Source organism: Protobothrops mucrosquamatus, unplaced genomic scaffold, assembly GCF_001527695.2.
Source record: "Protobothrops mucrosquamatus isolate PMUCROS unplaced genomic scaffold, P.Mucros_1.0 scaffold_201, whole genome shotgun sequence".
In the NCBI taxonomy this organism is placed as follows: Eukaryota; Metazoa; Chordata; class Lepidosauria; order Squamata; family Viperidae; genus Protobothrops; species Protobothrops mucrosquamatus.
This window is the reverse complement of record NW_015386277.1, coordinates 540,347-561,844: the sequence shown is the minus strand read 5'-3', so window position 1 is coordinate 561,844 and position 21,498 is coordinate 540,347. Positions and strand designations below refer to the sequence as shown.

The 21,498-nt window shown below is 35.5% G+C and overlaps 1 protein-coding gene across 4 annotated transcripts in view; it reads left to right on the top strand.

Moving 5' to 3' along the window:
- The window catches only part of ARFIP1 (ADP ribosylation factor interacting protein 1), a 45,061-nt gene that overhangs the window by 14,332 nt on the left and 9,231 nt on the right, over positions 1-21,498 (top strand). For 3 of the 4 annotated variants that reach the window (XM_015825694.1, XM_015825677.1, XM_015825670.1), the window contains 7 exons: positions 3,340-3,441; positions 7,117-7,225; positions 7,542-7,637; positions 10,488-10,600; positions 14,668-14,889; positions 15,406-15,563; positions 16,116-16,290. In XM_015825694.1, the coding sequence (XP_015681180.1) occupies positions 3,349-3,441; positions 7,117-7,225; positions 7,542-7,637; positions 10,488-10,600; positions 14,668-14,889; positions 15,406-15,563; positions 16,116-16,290 (966 nt within the window). In that variant the 5' untranslated portion in view covers positions 3,340-3,348. The remainder of the gene's footprint in view (positions 1-3,339; positions 3,442-7,116; positions 7,226-7,541; positions 7,638-10,487; positions 10,601-14,667; positions 14,890-15,405; positions 15,564-16,115; positions 16,291-21,498) is intronic. The other variant, XM_015825686.1, reaches the window with a different exon arrangement.

The window sequence follows — 21,498 nt, the reverse complement described above, 5'->3', positions numbered from 1 at the left end:
GAGTTTTCAGACTGAATGGCTATTGTCTAAATAGCCTTTCAGCCCCAAAGCTCATCACTGTTTAAGTATGCATTCTTTTGCCAACCTGGAATCAATTTGTGTTGCCATGTTCTGCCTAAACAGTGGCTTCCTAACTTATGTATAGTTTTTTTATGAGGACAGGGAGGCGTTATGGGATTCCCATTTTCATAGCTTGATGTCAACATAATTTAACACCATTCTGTAATCAATTTAGCACCTATTTATCTATTTTTTTTTCCTTTGGTTTTCTCAATTATCTAGTGTGCAGCTACAATAATATCTTTTGTTTCTTGTCCTTTTCTAAAACCATACTGAGCATCCAATATCTGCCTTTCCATACATAGGTCTAATTTGCATAGAAAGATACTAAGTATTATTTTGATACCATGTGAAATTAAGACTATTATATGATAGTTTGCACAGTCTGTTAAGTCTCCTTTCTTTGGCATTGATATGTACACTTACATCTTTTAATTGATTGGCCAGACGGTCAGTCTCCAGATTTGTTAGCATAGTTCGGTTGGTACCTTGATTGGTTCATCTTCTGTTGCTTGCTGTATTTCTGTAACCTTTACTAATTTTTGTTGTGAGCTGCCCAGAATTGTGCTCTGAGATGGGGTGATCATTCAAATCTAATAAATAAATAACGACTAGAGTGTTAATCTAACGTCATCTTCTGGAACTAGAGCTTCTTGTAAATAAGGAATATCTTTTAAAGTAGAGTTTCTAAACTTTTTACCACTATATATCTCTTTAGTATAACCTTCACATATACACTGTCCCTAAAAATCTAAACACCAAGATGAGCACAAATGAACAATGAAATCAATATAGTGAAACTTTGGGGAAAGTGGATTTATTATAATAATGTACTAAAAGGTTCTTCACACTTCCCCTAGACTCTTTCTGCATCTCCTCAAGGAAAATACACCTCACAGTTTGGAAAACTCTGTTCTAAGGAATCTTGAATGTTAACAAATTTATTGTACAGAATTTCAGTATACTTCTTCCCTCTTCATTTCATCTTATTGGAATCTCTTGCTATCTGTCTATTGGTGTCCTTTTGAATACCAATTTGAAGTTGAAAAGTCTTTCTGAGTTTGGAAATCTTTTGGAAATCCTCCCCGTTTCTATATTTGGTATCTTTACTTGTCTCTTGTAACAGCTCTCTGAAACTCTTTGTTAAAATCCTCCCTGTGATCTTTATCTTTCTTGGCTCTGGTTTCTCTACTTGCCAATTTTCATAATTTATTCTGATATTCAATTTGGTCTCTTCTATTTCTTAGTCTTTTGTAATCTCTTTTCATATTCATCCTTAACAGCCTTGATTTCATTCTGTAGTTCCTCTGGTTCTCTAATAATGAATTTCAGCCCTAATGTGGGCTTTCAAAATGTGTATATTGTATATGCTTATGATAATATATTGGAAGTTAATCAGTTTTGTTCTGTTGCTTGACTTGGAACTTGCACATGATTACTTCATAATGTATTCCACAATCAGTCCCTGGCCATGTTTTTACTGTGAAAACATATTTCTACTTTCTTCTACTACTAATATTGTCATTTTTCTTTCTTTGTATTCCTTCTAGTATATGTAGATGTCATTTTGATTGTTTGAATACTATAATAGCAATGAAGAAATAATTGAGTTGGCTTCATTTCTATTTCCTAGACCCATCTACATTTTCTTCCCTATTATTTCAAATTTTGGTATTCCAGTCTCCAACTACAAGGGCCACTTCTTGCTTGCATGGTCTGTTGGCCATAAAACTTATCAACCTCCTTTTTCCCATCAGTGGCATATACTAAAGAGCTGTCCATACAATCTGTTTGATATTATTTGGTCATTGACTATATTGTCTCCTGAGTACTATATTTTATATTCCACCTAACTATGAAAACAATGCAGTTCCATCTTTATTTTTCATGTTCTGAATAGTAAACTATGAACTTCTGAATGAAAGTATCTAATTCCATCCTGATTCAATTCACTACTTAAGATGTTATTATATAATTGATTGTTTTCATCTTAATTATATTGTCCAGTGGTGTCAGATAATAAGCCATTCTTGCTTCTAAAGGTCCTAAGTTTTTCCTCAGTAGCATGTTGAATACTATGCAGGGAGAGGCCAGTTATCTGGCATTATGTTGTCAGTTACTTTAACTCATCTATCCATGTAATTTTGTTAGTAAAATACAGGATCACTTTCTCCTGTTAATGCTGCCTGATATAGGTGCCTGCCTGCTTTAGTTGTGTACCTAGGATCACCTTCATGCCTTGGGTGATCCTGTTGGGAGTATATACTTTTGAGTTATAATCCAAGTATTTTTCACTTATTCCAGCAAACACCCTCAGAAAGACAGTGAGGTAACATTTGTTGTAAACATTATTATTTGTTCAGACTGGGGCACTAAACCCTCCTGAGGTTTCTAATGTACATCTTTTATCAGTACCAGTCAGAATAGCTAATGATGAGGGATGCTGGAAATTGTGGTTCATTATAAGCATTCCAGGACTCACATGGATACAAGAGAACTATAGCGATCGTCTTTTAGTCTTCTCTAAGTTTGAAGGGAGAAATTGAGCAATACAATTGCATGGGACATTGAGACTGTCTATTTTGCATGATCAGATATGCTTATAACACATTAATAATTTAATTAACATATAACATTAATACTTATTGCTTAATAAGTATTGTTATTAATACTTATGGTGTGATTCACTTATATTCTTTCAGCATCATTTATTCATAACCACTGTGCTAGATTGTCATTTTATATTGTGATTATATGTCATCCTACATATGCCATATGCTAGGGGTAACTTTAGACTATAAATTTCATAAATAAATAAATATACTATTGTGGTGGGGAACCCTGACAATGAATGCATAATCCATAGTTATTTAGTAACAGGGTAACAGAAAGTCTGTTTGGTGTAGTGGTTAAGGGATCTGGCTAGAAACCAAAGGACTATGAGTTCAAGTCCTGTGTTAGCCATGGTGATCTTGGGCCAGACACTCACTCTCAGCCCTAGGAAGAAGCAGTGACAAAGTACTTCTGAAAAAGCTTGCCAAAAAATTAGTAAGGACTAGTCCAAGCAATCACCAAGAGTCAACAGACTTGAAGGTTCAAAAACAAAGCTTAGTAATAGCATGTTTCATAAAACTCTTATATAAGAGTCTCAAGATACACCTGGGATATAGCAAGATTTCCTCCACTTCCTGCCCCTGCCAGGAAATAAATTACTGAATATCCAAAAGCTGAATATTGATTATGTTTGAGGAAAGCTAATGCATTTTTTTCATATTGTAGGTGTGCTCAATGGCTCAAGAGTCCCCCAAAACCTCAGCAGCAGAGATTTCTGTGACAAGCAATGGAGAATTGGAAGACATGCATGAGCACAACTATAACAGGGTATGAATCTATAAATATCCCCTGAATTGCTTTGCAATCATCCTGTTTTACTAATGATTAAGCAATCCAAGAGCTGGAGAACGTGTGTCAGTTTTTCCTGATGGGAGAAGCCTTATTCGTTAAAAATGGGTATTTTATTTTTAGAACTATACATAAAATAGAATAAATTAAAACTGGACAGCCATTTGTATTTATTTTGTTTTTAAAATGTAGAGGGTTTAAAAAGGAACCTTAATCTAGCAGCATGAGTGAAATTTAAAATAAAATTGATGATAAAATTGAAGTGAGAAATGTTAGACAGACTATTTTAGAGATTTACATTCATGATATATAAAAGAGTGGAACAGAAATGAATGCTAGAAACTTTAAAGTCCCCAAAAAATATGAAAATTAATGTTTTGTGAAAATATTGAAAATGTAATGTTTCAAGGAAGATATAATTGGTGCGTTATTAAAATATGGATATGGTTTTTATGGGGTGTTTATGGATGGTGCAACTTATTGAACATGTACATGAAGACTGTGGCAGTGCCTGATTATTGGACAAATAGTGTTTCCTATGCAGAGTGAAATACAGCAAGAGTAAGTAACAAAATTACAAGAAGATTAGTTTGTTAAGTCTTTACACATTTAGCAAAAGCAAGTTAAATTTTAAATTCTGCATCTCTTGGTCAATAGCAACATTTATACAGAGAGTGTGGCCCAGGATGAAAAATTCTCCTGAAGTAAGAAATCATTTTATACTTCGCTGTTATGTACAAACTAGGTCACTAGTAATTAATGTTACCTCACAGACAAAGTGATATAGCAGATGTCCTTCTAGTAATTATTTGGTGTTAAAAAAGAGGTAAGAAGACAGATATAAATGAAAATTAAAATGAAGCACAGCTTCAGCAATATATACCAATTTTGAATATTGTCAACTATGTACTTTGAAATAGCTATTTTGTTAGTTTTAAAATGGAATAAACATAAGCCTGACAAGTATTCCATGTCAACCAGACCTTGAAAAAAATATTGAAACTATATATCTGTTCTAATTTTTGGAAGCAGTCAAATGAACAGTGAAGGCAAACTTCTGGCATACTTTCATGCCTATTATGGTCATTAACACTGGGGCTTTGAAACTAAAGCTGACAGCTTTTCTATAAAGACTGAATCTTGTAAATGATTAAAGCTTTATCCCTGATTATTGTTCATTACTGTAAAACTTTGGCACTTTGTAGGAAATAAGAAAACATTTTGCAGTTGCCAGAACATGGGCATGGAAAGGGTTGAGAGAGAATATGGGATATTTATAGAAATCCCCAGACAGCACAGAGCGCTAACTTTAATTAAAGAAATACAAACATCCAGGAAAGTAAAAGGATACATTCTTATGCTCAAACTTGAAAATTTTATTTTTAAAAGAACCCTAATACCAGCCACACACCTGTATCAGTGAAGATATGTAGTAGAGACAACTTAATTCAACTTCAATTAAAAAATAAAAGACCTCTTAGTTCAGTTGGGGTGAGGTAAACGTCACCCTTCATATCTGAAAAATGGAGCTCTAGAGAAATTATTTTGGTACGATGCAAGTCAAAATAGTATTTTAGTCAATTGAACCAGAAAGTAACATAACTGAAAAAAAGATAAAATTCCTTGTTTAAGTATTCATTAATAAATTACTGTTAGCATTTAATTTAAAGACATCTTTTCAGTGTGCCATAATGCTTAATGGCAGAAGCTGGTTTCAGTGCTATCTTTACAATATTTCTCTTTCTGTAAATTTTGTGGATTTCTCTATAGTTTAATCCTGTTATAGATATCGTTAATGAGCATATTGCTGTTCCATCTAAATAATGATAATTTCTTGACTATGTAATTACACCTGCATATACTATTTGGTCATAACTATTTAGGTTTTTGGAGAAATCCCAAGAGATGTCTGCACATATCACATACTTTATTACATATGACTGCATGGAGCCTGCCCATTAAGGTTGTATGTTGTAGCAGTCATAAATGTTTGGTCATGGGACCTCCAAGGGGGCCCAACCAACAGAACTTCGAATTCAGATCACAAGTTCCCGGTTTTGGCTTGGTTGTATATCAAGGACTATATATACATAGATCTTGGTTTTGCTATGTTTCCATCTTCATCCTCCAGTGGAATGCTATAATATGGCAGGATTTCAGTTATTTATCCAAGCAAATACAGTAGATTATCAAAGCCTGGTTTTGCAAATGTGTTGCAAACCAAAATGTCATGTTCTGCTGACTTGCTAATTGGAAATGGTTATCCATCATTCAGTTAAATATTGTTTTAGTTTGATGACTGGATTAAATATTATGGAACAGACAAATGTAAAGTTCATTGTATGCATTATATTTTATATTAAGTAAACAAATGTAGAATTGCTTCAGTCTCTAGTATTTGCTCCTTCCTCTTATATATGGAGAGTTCCACTTTTTTATCCTTCTCTATCACTTGCTTATCTTTTTCTCCAAATCTATGGCTTGATCTTTGTCTTCTAGTGATATCTCATTGAATGGATGAAATAGCAAATTATGGCTTGTAGCAAATAAGGCATGAATGTATCAAATTAGAAACAATGAAATTGGAAAAAACTTGAAATCCTGAGGCTCTAATGGGTTAATAGCAATCTATGGCATGAATTTAAATCTCTAAATCACGTTGTATGTGTTACTATAGAGATGTTTAGTATTTATTTATCAGTTTGCCAAAACAGAATAAAGAGGTAAAATTGAAAAAAACTTTCTGGATTAATTTTGAATTGTGTCCAAATAGGAACATCAGATTTAATTTGCTCAGTTCATTGTCATCAATTCCAGTTGCTAGTCCCCAACTCTTAAGAAGTCAATGACTAGAAGTCATTGTACTTGCCCCACTGCCATTTTGCTGAATGGACAAATTTTATCAACAGAAATAAGAGTGCAGATTCTGTACAAAGATTACTACTTTACTGTTCAAATACTTATTTTCAGAATGGCTGAAAGAAAAGGACTGTTAGAATTGACTCTCAGAATATTTTAAACGATCTAAGATTTTTGTATCTGCAATCTACATAAATTTGCATTGAGTTTTTGATACAAAGACCTAGTTTACAGCTTTAACTTTACTATCTAAGCAACCACAGTTGTTTAATTAAACTATTGGATAATAGAAGTTTGATCCATAAATGTATCTGTGATTGATCTCAGCTCTTCAGATAGTTAACCCTGTATTGGGAAACTCTTCTTGCAGAAGGCTTAATGATAAGAGTTAGCTAGATTAGTTTCTTTACTGGAAATAAGAAACAAGACACATATACACAGAATATCTGCTTATTGCACTACGTAACATTCAAGGTAACAGTCTTGAAAAATGCCTTCCAGTTTGGAATCAATCAGTGCTCTAGAATTTTTCCTCCTGTTTTTTCAAGGATATGCTGGACTGTTCTCCTTAGGGTCAGGGGAAGCGTCTAGGCTACACAAGGGGTCTCTTAAACCTGGAAACTGTTGTAATTGAGCATTGTGTTGTCATTAAAATAGAACATCATGACACCATAAAATAGATTCCAAACTACAGAACACATTATTCAAGATGACTTAAAGACTGTTATTATGCCTAAGTGTTCCCTTATTTGGGATTTTTACATGGATATTCCCTTTTATTCAAACATTTCTAAGGAGTTGAAGCGTTCTTTGCCAGCTGGACTTGGCTTGTCCGAAACACAGATCACCTCTCATGGCTTTGACAGTACCGAGGAGGGGACTATTGGAGTTGGACCTTTTCAAGGTAACAGAATTCAGTGTGTATTATTGGTAAATAAGGAGCCATCCTGTAACCTTCAATTTAATAGAGTGATTTCAGCAGTAAAATGTACATGCTAGCAGTAATTGGTAACAAACAGTGGTTGAGAATCTAATGGCTATACGCAAAATAGCTCTCTATGTGATTTAGTCACCATATGAAGAAGGTAATAGATTGCCTTTTATTTAAATGTGAAGTCTAATTCACTTCAAGTTTTGCTTCAGTTTCACCCAATATTTTGTGCATTAAAATATATTGATTAAATGAAGATGGATGTTGATGGCATATGTCCCATTTCCAGGTCCCTCATCATTACCCATGTCTCCTGTTATATCGCCTAGCAGTGCAGCAGCCTGCAGACTGGCTGGACAAGGGAATGATTTAGTTATTCCCAAAGGTATTCAGAGGTCTAAGCAGTTAATGGCTTTGCTGATACAATACTAATCCCCATGTTTGCTTATACTTCCTTGACTTGTGATTAATTGCTATGGCTAAGTAGAATGCTGCCTTTTATGCTGCTTTGGCTTACCAAATAAACTACCTTTTCTGTTCTGCATACTACCTTCCTTCAGTATTAAGCATGTCCAGAGAAGCAATCAGTAAAATGAGTTGTGAGAAATGTTAATTAGAATGAAATTTTGTGTTAAATTTTATCATCATAATACTAAATAATGATTGTGTTGAGGAATCCTTTGTAATGGAAATACAATTTACAAATCTATATCTATTCAAATTTGCTGGTGTTTATACCTTCTTTTAAAGTAAATAACAGAATGATTCTTGGTTTTATGAAAATTATATTACCACCTTTGAAATGCATCATAAGATGAATAAAAATAGATTCAAAAAGATACTAAAACTACTGGTATATTTAAAATACTAAAATAGTAACATTTGAAAAAAGGCAGGAAAATAAAGAATTTACTGGGGGTATGCAAAATATTTCAAACTCAAAATTATGGAATCATTTTAAATTGTCATTTTGCAGTTGAATCAAGGTTGACTACCTTGGAAGTCTTTCAAGCTCAAAACAATGAGGTTTTGAACTCAAAACTACTTGCAGAAATGATAGCTAGTTTTGCATTCAGAGCAACTTCTTCACTTCAAAGTGGTTTGGTGTTCAAAATGATTTATACTTCCCTAGTATTATTTTGGTGTTGAAAGGTTTATAATATAGGTGCCAAGCAAGCTCTTCTGGATGTGCTGGTATCCAAATGTCAACCCCCCCAAAATATTCTGTATCGTAAACACAGGCTTGACTTTATTTGATTCATCACATTTGGAAAAGAATCTTCTAAGTTTTAAGTAAACCTTTGAAATGGCAAAGCAATAATGTATTATAATCGCATTGACAGATGTCAAGTTAAAAGTAACCAGGATGTGATTACAGTTAGATTATCTCTATCCATATATCAGGCTAAACCAGGGGTGTCAAACTCGCAATGTCACGTGATGTGTCACGGTGTGTTGCAACTTTTTTTCCATTGCCGGCAATAGGGTGGGCGTGGTTTTGCCACAAGGCATCTGGCCTGCAGGCCGGCAGTTTGACACCCCTTGGCTAAACAAATAAAAGGGCCTGCAAACTGCTACCAAGGTAATTTGTGTTTTCTATGCCTGCTGGATTTAACATTCTCCAGATGTCCCTGAATTGGAATCCTCCAGATATTCTGGGCTGGTGTTTCTTAAAAAATTATAATTATAATTATAATCTGAAACATCTAGACATTATCAATTTGGGAAATGCTGCTTTAGATGGAATTCAGACACTCCCAAAATAGATTATTAATTACATCTATGGCAATCTAGATCAGGGGTCCCCAACCTTGGGCACTTTATGACTTGTGGATTTCAACTCCCAGAATTCCTCAGCCCGCCATGCTGGCTGAGGATTTACAATAAATTTACAATAAATCATGGTTTATGCCTCTGTATGGTAGTAGTAGTAATCATCATCACTGACCCTGTTGGGCTGAGAGAGTTCCTCAGATAGTCTAGACCAGGGGTGTCAAACTCACAATGTCATGTGACGTGACATATTGCGACTTTTTTTCCATTGCCGGCAAAGAGATAGGCGTGGTTTTGGCATAATGCATCTGGCCCATGGGGCAGCAGTTTGACACCCCTGGTCTACACCCATGTCATACAGGGCTTTAAAAGAAATTATCAACATCTGGAATTGCACCCAGAAGCAAACTGGTAGCCAACGTAGCTTGCAGAGCAGCAGTGTGACATGGACATTGAGAGCCCCAAGAACTTTCCGTGCTGCTGCATTCTGCACCCAATTGTAGCCTCCAAATACTCTTCAAGGATAGCCCTATGTAGACCAAATATTCCAGGTCTTAGATGACTAGGGCTTGAATGTCTGAGCGCAGGAACTCCCAATCCAGGAATGGACGCAACTGGCACACAACAGGAAGTTGTGCAAAGATTCTTCTGACCATGACTGCCACCTGCTCTTCGAACAGGAGTCGAGAGTACAGAAGTACCCTAAGTTGGGCACCAGGTTTGTTTGGGGGTAGTGCAACCCATCCAGAACTAAAGATGTTAAAGAGTCCCAGATCTCAGAGCTCCATGCTTCCAAAGCCATTCGGTCTTGCCAGGGTTTAGTCAAAGCTTGTTGTCCCCCATCCAGGCCCCTACCGTTTCCAGCATTGCAAGAAGACAGCGACAGCATCAATTGGTCACTAAGGGTGGAGATGTAAAGTTGTGTATTCTTGGCATATTGATGATACCTTAAGCCCTGGTAGCAGATAATCTCACCCAGTAGCTTCATGTAGGTGTTAAAAAGGAATGGAGAGAGTACTGAGCCCTGCGGCATTCCACAAAGGAGCAGCCATGGGCTGAATCTCTCAATCCTTATCACAAAACAGTAGTTTTTGATTCATGTGGCTTTACATTGCGGAAAAGGAGTGGCCTGTTAGTTTTGGTAAAACATGAGCATGTGATGAAAACAGAAGAGATGATATGCCTTTCTGCACATTTCTGGGAGAATTATTTATATTTAATATTTAATTGTCCCTTAATGCAACACATGAGAATCTTGCAGAATGTTTTGTAGTCGCTTAATTCTAAATTACTGCTAGCTATGATTTAAATGCAAGCAATGTTATTTTTTAGACTTTACCATAATCAAATTATTGTGCTATTTTCTTTAGTACGATGCTGAAAATAAAGTTGTTTTATCTCTTTAATACATTTAAAGAGCTCTAAATATGCTTTGATACACTTACCTGTGTTTTCTAAATAGGCAATCCAAGAGTGCAGCAGAAAAGTGGACCAGTTGTTCTAGCAGAGGAAGTAAAGAATCCAGCAATGGAAAAACTGGAGCTTGTAAGAAAATGGAGTTTAAATACATACAAGGTTTGTATAAGTTTCATTGCAGTAGCCAAATGATTCAGGTATTTCACGTGCCATGAAATTTTGCATTTTCCAACTTGAAGGCTGATATGCAGTTAAAACAATAACAGTAATTTAATGGGAAGAAATGTTTTGCAGCAATGGTATTTAACAAGGAAAGCAATTTGTTTCCTATAGTTTATTTTTCTAAGGTTATTTTTAAGCCTGTGTTACTTTTCTTGGATTCAAATGAGACATTGATATATTATTTAAAAAAATGATGTTACTGAGCAGCCATAAATAAATGGGTTAAAGCAAGCCTTGGGGTCATTTTAAGTATTCACCCAACAATTCCTGAATTGCTGAAACTTATATCATTGCTCGTACTTGCTTGTGGCTACCCTTTCTTGGTACCTGCAGGTTGCAGGGGCCTGGATGGGGGACAATAGGCCTCAACTGAACCCTAATAAGACAAGAGTGGCTATGGGCAAGTGTGGTCTCAGGATCTGGAGGTTTATTGTTGTTGTTCTGGATTGGGTGGCACTACCACAGACCTGGTATGCTACTTTGGGGTTCTGCTAGACCAGTGGTTCTCAACCTGTGGGTCGGGACCCCATTTGGGGTCGATCGACCATTTCATGGGGGTCGCCAAGCAAGGCTGTCTGCCATTTTTTTTGTCCGCCATTTTTTTGTCCGCCATTTTTTCCCCTTTTCCGGCGGGTGCCTTACCTCCCTTGGGCTGGGCCAGCTGGTGGTCGGCCTGCTCCGTCTCTGCCGCTTGCCAGCTACGCCTCGGCCGGCGCAGGGGGCAGAACCACGCATGCGTGGCGCTCCCGGGCAGGGAAAGTCCTCGACTTACGACTGGTTGGGGTCACGGCATTAAAAAGGTTGAGAACCACTGTGCTAGACTCACAACTTCCGCTTGAAGAGCAGGTGGCAGTCGTGGCTAAGAGAGCCTTTGCACAACTTCATTGGTGCACCAATTACCACCTTTTGTTGATCACCCTTTAAGAATATCTGTAAGCTACAATTGGTCCAGAACGCAGCAGCACAGACAGTTTTGGAGGCCCCTGGGTGGCACATGTAACACCACTGTTACACAAGCTGCACTGGCTGCCAATTTACTCTCGGGCTATTCAAGATGTTTACCTTTAGAGCCCTTTATGGCCTGGGTCCACAATATCTGTGGCTCCGTCTTTCCCCAATGAGATCAGCTCGCCCCACTTGTGCTGGCAGAAGGGGCCAATTGCAGATCCCATCCACCAAGGAATTTCAGCTGGTGAGATCCAAAGAACAGCCTTTTCTGCCATGGCTCCACCCTTTGGAATATCTTGCCACAGGACGTAAGATCCACCCTCTCTTTTAGTCGTCAGGAAAAGCCTTAAAACCTGACTATGCCAGCTGCCATGGGCTCCTGAAAGAGAAGCAATTGGCTGGAGATAGTTGGTACATTTAACAGAGAAGGCATCCCCACCTCTCCCATCCAAACCTGTGTTTCCAGTCTGTTTTAATTAAAGTAATTTTCAATATGTTGTCATACTTGTATTTTTTTGATATTTGTAAATTGTTTTGATATTTGTATATTTTACTTTACTGTAAGCCATTCAGAGTTGCTTCAAACGGCAAGATGATTGGTAAATAAATTTGATAATAAAAGAAATATTCACTACATAGCAAGTTTCATTGTTCTATATGGTGTTACAGTATACAGGTAGTCCTCGACTTACAACACTTCATTTACTGACCATTCAAAGTTACAACATCACTGAAAAAAGTAACTTATAACCGTTTTTCACACTTATGACCATTGCAGCATCCCCGTGGTCATGTGATCAAAATTCAGATGCTTGGCAAGTGACTCACATTTATGTCCTGGGGTCCCGGGGTCAAGTGATCCCCTTTTGCAACCTTCTAACAAGCAATGTTAATGGGGGAAACCAGATTTACTTAACAACCATGTTACTAATTTAAGAACTGCAGTGACTCACTTAACAATGGTGGCAAGAAAGGTCATAAAATGGGGCAAAATTCATTTAACAACTGTCTAACTTAGCAACAAATATGTTGGGCTTGAGGACTACCTGTATAGAGATTACAAAATACAATTTATGTTAATAATTTAGGATAGAGAGTTTTTTATGTCACCATGCAGAAGGTTTCCAGCAAGGTTCTTTGTCGTTACTTTAATTTGGAAGAATTAGTTCTTTATTGTAACTATCTTACCTTAAGGTACACATGTATCTACAATCAAAATGGGTGAAAAGCATTTTATTTCTGCAGATTTTTGTCTTATCTAGCAATTGTCATTTAAATCCTTAATGGAATGAAAACATTCTTCTCAACCTGGAAAAAACTCTGTCGGATTGGTAAACCTTTCATTTTAGGAAGATATAGTATAAGCCACAAGTGGTGTTTTGTTTTGTTTTGTTTTTGTCTGTTTCTGAGATTATGATATCTAGTTCACTTTTTTCGGGGGGGGGGGGAAGTCACAAAATCCCACTTATTGAAAAAACCTTAAAAATATATTTGTATCATTTATGAATGAGTACATACCAAATATATTATTGAGCAGATTGTGTTCACTTTATCCCCATAAAGAAGGTATGGAGAAGGGAACAAAATATAAGGACTAGCAGATAGAAATAGAACGACAAAGTAAGCAAGGATAGCACCAATAGGTGCTTTGGGTGCAATCCCAAAACAAGTGTAGTACCATTTGAACTTCATCAACATTGACAAAATCACCATCTGTCAATTGCAAAAGGCAGCTTTGCTCAGAACAGGTGGCATCCTGCAATGATACGTTTAAGACCATCATAATCATAATAAATACCTGAGGTTTTTAAATTCTTAATTATATTTTTAAGAAGCAATACAATTCAGTTTTTAAAAAATCCATATGCACCTTCCCTCTAGACATTAACATGTAGAAGACAGTCTACATAATTTATTTACATCCATGTAGGATTGGTACAATTTTGCAGCCATTTCCAATAAGAATAGTCTCCCAGATGAGGATATCTACACACAAAATTAAAGAATTTCTGTTTCGGAAAAAAAACAAATTGCAAATGGTCAGTATATTCATTGTGCTTCACAACTTGGACTTGTTCAGTTACTCAATTCAGTTAAATATTTTTTTTTTACTTAATCTACCAAAAGAAAGACCTAACTCTAAAATCATCTAAGTTCCATTTTAGAAGATACGATACTTTAAGATATTTCTATCTTAAAACACCCCGTAGTAGCAATCATGCAAAATGACTTAACTGTAGTCAGACAAATATGCATATTTTTCTTTCTAGGCTAAATCTACTTAAATCATCTTACTTAATGTATCTAGAAGATAGTTGGATGAATTAGTGCAAGGAAACATGTTTTGCATATTCCATATCTTTAGTGACTTCTTATCAAGTAGTTTAATAACTATTGTTGCTATATTCAAGAACCATGCTAAGGTTTGTTGATTCAAATACAATAAGCGGCTGAGTTGCAGAAAGATTTGTAATGTCTCTGTGATCTGAACAGAGAGAAGATCTCCCAGTAAACGATTCAGTTGATTAACTGTAATGTCCTCCTATTCCCAAATTGGGAGCAGATTTGAAAACAAGATTCAACAGTTCTTCCCAATGCTTGGTCAGTAATAGAGTGACTGAATGATGCTATATGTCCTACAGAAATAGGTGATTCTTTTCGCCAGTGCTTAGAACCATATATTTTGCTGTCAAATACAGTTGGCAGCCAGATATGTTGAATTTGAAATCAGGTAAAGCTTATATTTCCCATATTGCAAATGTTAAAATTTATGGCCTGCAACATATTATTTTAGTGACTTAGGAATTGTATGTGCATTCATTACTAGAAGGTTTTATTAGTACCTTGTTCAGTTGATTTTCAGCACAGCTTTTCCCCCCCGATATTGGATGAACTTATGGTTTAAAATAGTTAAATTTTAGGAAGAAGTATGTAGAGAATTTTAAAAAGCAAATGCAATATTTTCAGAATAATTTTATACTAATTCTATAACATGAATGATGTTACTTTAAATAAACTGAAAAACTTAATTTAAGCTTCTCTCTCAAATTTTACAGTGTACTCGTCAAATAATCTCAGAGAAGCTGGGCCGGGGATCACGAACTGTAGACCTTGAGTTAGAAGCTCAAATTGAAATATTGAGGGAGAACAAAAAGAAGTATGAGAATGTCCTGAAACTGGCGCAAACTCTATCAACTCAACTTTCCCAAATGGTGCATACTCAACGACAACTTGGAGATGTTTTTGCAGACTTAAGTTTGAAATCGTTAGAACTCCATGTAAGATTTCATTTGCATTAATTATCTTCATTATCTGCTGAAATGCCTACATTTATATCCAACTTGTAAAGACATTGGATAATCCAACTTGTAAAGACATTGGATAATAATTGGTAGCTTAATGGAAATAAATCCAATAATATGTGCCTTCCATGTTGAATACCAATAGAATTACTACTGCTAATTTCAGTGTTCTCTCAAGATGTTCTAGGATTGGAGATGGTTATTTTAAGACATTGACCTTACTATTTTGTAACCTTATTTTGTATTTCATGGATTTTATATCCAGAAAAAAAAGCAACCCATTCATGCTCTATTGAAATCAAGAAGCATGTGCTAAGATTCAGGGAGTACTGGGAGAATGAAGAACATAGTTGCAATGATACAAACATATTGCAGATCAATAAGCTAACTGGGCTGCTTTCATATTGATAATTAAAATATCTTGATTACTGTTACAATGCCAGTACCATTTAATAAAGAAGAATTAACTGTTCAAAAATTATATATTAACAGGAGGAATTTGGATACAATGCAGATACTCAGAAGTTGCTTGCTAAAAATGGTGAAACTCTGCTTGGTGCAATTAATTTTTTTATAGCTAGTGTGAACACTTTGGTAAATAAAACTATTGAGGATACCCTACTGACAGTAAAGCAGTATGAAAGTGCCAGGTAATGACTTATATATTACTATTTATTTTAATTTAAGTAGTTATTTATTGAACTTTTTAACACAATGTAGTGTTGGGTCAGAATTTAGACACATTCTAAAAGCAGTTTTGTTATAATAAATAAAAATTTAGTAATTCATGAACAATAAAGGTATGGCTGATTTTTGAAGTTTTATTTTTATTCATTTGTTTCCTGCTTCAATCACAAAGTGAATGTAGGGACTTATGCAACAGGTTCAAAACATAAAATAAAAATAATAAAACATTGAACAAGGTTCTGACAACCTTTGCAACAGAGTATAGTCTTTGGTCACTACAAAGTTTTATAACTATGACATAAAGTTAAGTTTGCTTTTTACAAGATTTATGTTCTCCCTTTGCGACAAAAGCTCAAAACAACATACAGAACTTTCAATTGTTTTTCCTAATAACCATTTAGAACTTGGGTCTCCCCACTTCTAGCCCAGCACCATAACCACTGTTCCATATTAGCTCTCTAATTAAATGTTGCAGTTCTGTGAATATTTGTACATGTTAATTCTTTTATTCTCAGGATTGAATATGATGCTTACCGTACAGATCTAGAAGAACTGAATCTTGGCCCCCGTGATGCTAATACTTTGCCAAAGATAGAGCAATCACAACAACTATTCCAAATACATAAAGAGAAATATGATAAAATGCGCAATGATGTTTCAGTTAAATTGAAATTTTTGGAGGAAAATAAGGTAAGGAATTGTTTTAAATTTCTGTCAGAGATCAGTTAATTTTCATTGTTTAAATATGAATAATATGGGAAACATAACTTTAGCTCTCACTGGGTCTGTTTCTGCTTCAAATAAATTTGACCTACTGTGCATAAATATTAATTATTGATTGATTGATTATCTGCCCTCAAGCCATTTTTAACTCCTAATGACTACATAGTTTTTTTCCCCATGACAATCTAACCCCAACCTTATCTTTCAAATCTCCCAACTGTGTACTTATTGCCACTTTAACTGAGTCCAGCCATTTTGCTGCTGGTCAACCTCTTCTCTTTCCTTCCACCTTCCTCAACTTTAGAATATAATTTGAGCCTGGTCATTTGTGCCTCTAGTAAGAACTCTGGGTTGATTTGTTTAGTTTATCTATTTGTTTTTTTGGCTGTCTTGTCCAACATCAGTGTTCAAAAGTATCAGTTCCAAGTTCTTACTGTAAGTAAAAGATTAGGGAATGATAATCTACTTTGGAACAGCTCCAAATTGTACCAGCTCATAGTAGAAAATTATAGTTTATCAAATACTAACTGAAGTAAAAAAGATGTATTTATTGAATAAATGAGTAAATAAAAATAGTTTAAGAGGCTAAGTTATAGGAAAAAGGACAAACATTTTATTCCCTGTCATTAGTAGAAGCATGTTGAGAAGCATGTGATAGTAATTCAATATGCTATTAACAGAAGTAATTACTATTATATTTCAAAACAGAACATGACCAAACAGGACTAATTTAAATCTGGTAATTCTAATCTTGTTTATGCATTTGTTTTCATATCTGTCAAATATAAATCTTGGTTTCCTTCCAGCATGGATAATTAGTGTAGAATTGTTTGCATTTTTGCTCATATTGCAATTTTATGAGAAGGAAGGTCAAAACACACAAAACAGTAATTATGGCATCATGATTGAAACCTCGCCCCTTTAAATATCTGTGTGACATCCATGCACACACAAAAGGAATGGAGCTTCAATAATAATCCCATGAATTTCCAGTTTCATACGCATTCCCCTGATATATAGACATATAGATATAATACAGATTCATGGCAGTTTTCAAGAATAGACCAATACATTCATAGCAGTTAAAATATAAACAAATTAAAATTAATAATTAATCAAGGATATTACAATGCAATTTCAATTGAAATTATTGAGATAATAAAAAAACCAAATTATAACAGAACCAAATAAAATAATAGCAATAATTACATCAATATGGTTGATACATGGAGTTCTATGAAACAGAAAGCAAATCAATTTGAAACATTTTATTAGAAGATAAGTGTGTTTCCAATACTGTTCCATTTCTTTGATATGTTACCAGTCATACAATTCTTCAGATATTAATGTGAATTATTTTTGTCTTCCCAATACATGTGCATAAACTGAGCACAAATAATGTCAAGAATCCCTGATAACTATTAACAATATTATTTGAGCCTAATATATATTTTCAGGATTTATGTTGTATTAAGTGCAAATTTCATTTCCATATTTCCAGGTATCTGTAATTCTTCATAGCGAGCATGAAAGAAATGAAAACAGGTAGTCCTTGACCTATGACTAGTCAGTAAGTGACTATTTCAGGTTATGATGGCACAGAAGAAATTTTTTACCAGTCCCCACAGTCTGGCCACCTCAGCATCCCTGTGGTCACATGATCATGATCTGTGTGCTTGGCAATCCATTTGTACTTTCAACTAGTTGCCAAGCACCCTGCCATCACATGATTGCTATTTGCAGTCTTCTCTGCCAACTTCCCCAGAAAGTCAATGGGGAAGTTGGCAAGGAAGATCTCAGGTAAGTCTCTCCTCCCATATACCCTCTCCCGGCCCCATTGCACCTGTTCCAGTCCCTTATGCACTCCAGGCACTTCCCCAACCTATGTGGACACCTCTCATGCACCCTCCCTGACCCATGCAGTGTTTCCTGAACCTCCCTTGTGCATTCTTCTGACCCACATGATGCCTTTCATGCATCCATTCACCCCTTTGCACCCCTTCCCCATGTCATACCTCTTGTGTACCCTCCCCAACCCTTCCCCACACTTCTTCATTCTTTTCCTACTTATCTATCTGTGGGCTTGTGACTTGCCAGTTTTCACACTGATTTTGTTGTGGAAAGCCAGCAAGAGGTTGCCTTGCCTAATGATCACAAAATTCATTCAACAATGCCCTCCAAGACAGCGGGGATTGCTATCCCTAAACGATGTGAGCATGCTTTATGACCACATTGCTTAGAGATGACAATTCAGATCCCAATTGCCATCGTCAGTCAAGGACAACCTGTATTCTGAAATGTCGAATTCCCACATTTGGTAGAAATAGTTTTCCAGTGAAGCAAGGAGTGCCAGTTTAGTTGTTTTGGTATGTGCTTCTAGCTAAGTGTAGTCCTCTGAGGTTTGGGGAAAATCCTGAAAGAGTGTGATATGATAGGTCTTTTAAGTGCCAAAGTTTATTTATTTTTATACAGAAGTCTTCAGTGAATTGATGGTCTCAAGACACATTAAACTACAGTTTCTACTGTTACTTGAAATTGCTGATGTGGAACTCATTTCTACATATTTTTCTGATGAATAGAGGAGCAGACAGCAGAGGGGAAAAAAATCTGTCCTAATTTTCTCTGATATATTTGATTTTCATTAGTTTCAGAAGGAGCCATTCTTCTTGTTAAATCCCTACTTCTAGTCTAAAATAATTATAGATTCCCTTTTAGCTATCTAAAGTTGATGATTCATATGTTAAAGGAAATTATAGGTTTTATTAGAACCTATAATTGTAACTGAAAGGAAGATCCTAACTGCTAAACTATAGTGGATTATTTTACTAGTCTGTGGATTATAAAATTTTCATTCAAGTAATTTTTTTGTGGATATAATGGAACTTGTAGAATGATCTGCTTTTCCCAACCCCAAAGGAACAATGTGTTTTTTGCAGTCTCATCATGGTAAATTATAGCCACAGGTACTCTGTACATGAATGAAAAACATTTCAGATTAATTTTGTCCCAAAGTTTTGAATAATCAGTTGATAGATTTGTGGACTTTTTTTGCATTTAATTGTTAAATGAAGCAACCAATTTGTTTTTGTTTCTCCTTGTGATATTTTCCCCCCCAAATCAAGATTTAAAAACTCAAAAGTCTCTGGAAATGAGAGGGCCTGTTTTTACCTTATGCTTGCCTCAAGAGCTTTTCTTCCTTCGAACAAGCAAAAAAGGCACGTATGTCCTGTTTTGCCTGCAAGTCTACAGGAAATGTTATTTATGTGTTAAGCTTTGGTGATGCAGGAAAGGAAGTCTATCTAAATTCACACCTTTCTCAAATGTCTTGCTTTGACTTATAGTAAGTGCTCATTAGTAGCCAATGTCTATATAATATTCTACTACTAGAACCTTGATTGACCTGTGGAAGGAATTTTGATTTCACAATCAAAAAGGAGCTTGTCAACTATATTGTGTTGGTCATCTCAATGAAACTCACAACTAGGTTACTACCGTATTAACTGGGTAAAGCTAGATGCAATATATCTTTATTTAATATGTTTTCCCCCTTTCTGTTACTTATTTTTCCCAGTCCTGAATATTAAGTCTTGTGCTGAAGGAGGTCATAGTTCCAAACCAGCTAGTTTATACTGCAGACATACAAAGTGAGAGCAAGGAGATTCATAGAGTTATTTCCATGGCCAGATCTGTGCTTCATTTCATTTCATTATTATATTATATTATAATATATTATATTATATTCATTATTCTATGGGTAAATTGCTGACAACTATTAACATAAATTAATGAAGAATGTTTTAAAATAGTCTACCTACTAATGTAGGTAGCCTAGTATACTTGTCAATGTCTAGATTGACTTACCTAGAATACTAACCTTAGAAAATTAAAAATTTTGACTCATAAATTCAGTGCCAAATTTGAAAGTGTTAATTATGCATCTGGGGCCATGTGTGTACCAAATTTCATTTTCCTTGGTTCTTATACATGTTTTTGAGAGCACTTTGGGAGAAAATATATAAATTATATAAATATCCAACTTGTAGATATTGACAGGCATCACAAGCAGGAATGACCCATTTAGACAAGCTCACAACAGATCCAATCCAGCTAAGAAATAATTGGAAATTGTAACAGCAAAATTTCAACGATTACTGTGTTTCAGGAATAAGGCCTTTTGTACTGTATAGGCCTTTATTCAAAATGTATTTCATATTTTTTTCTTTCCTGCCCTGTATGACAAACTTCATGGCCCTTTCTTTTGGGCAAGCTAAGCTGTTTCTGTTTGTTTCTGCAGCTGTCAGATTTGTTATCAAGCTATTCTTTGCTGTCAGAAATGTAAATTGTGCACTTATTACAATAATTGTTATATTCCTCAAAGGGTTAGCAATGTTTCTCAACCTTGACAATTTTAAGGCATGTGGACTTCAACTCCCAGAATTCCACGGCCTGTTAAGGTTGAGAAACACTGGGTTAAGGTGACCCAGTAAGTAAATACAAATATTAATGCTTTATCTTTGAAAGTATCTATAAAAATGTGACAATCCCATCATGTAGTGTGCGTAAAAATAAATTGAGCTTCACCCTAAAACATTCCAGCTGTTAGCTCACTTCCAGTTCCAGGGTGCACATATTTATGTAATTGCAGTGCCCAATAGCTCTCTTAGTCAGGGTGCGTTGCCAGTCCTGTGATTGGGATACCGCTATCAGCTGCAGCATATTGTTTCCTGTGCCTTGTTTGTTCAGGAATGCCACTTGGGTGACTGCTGTCAAGAGAATGCTGAATGATCAGGGATAAAACTAAGTTGGGCCCTGAAAGCCTTTCTAATCAAGTAATTGAATTGTGAACCCAAAACTAGCTATGTAAATTGCGTTTTGTTGTATAATGTTATGGAGTATATATGTATGTATGTATGTATGTATGTATGTATGTATGTGTGTGTGTGTGTGTGTATATATATATATATATATATCTAAAAAATCACAACCGTGAGACCACCAGGAGATAAAAACTATAATCAGTTTATTTACAATTTAAAAGCACCTAGCTTTCGCCGGCCTCCTGCCGGCTTCGTCAGGGTGGCTAACCATCAGTGGGTGGCTGTTTTTATGGGAGTGGTGCCTTTTGCACCCGGCTCCTCGATCTCGTGACCGGGCCCAGATAGTCTTCTTGTTTCG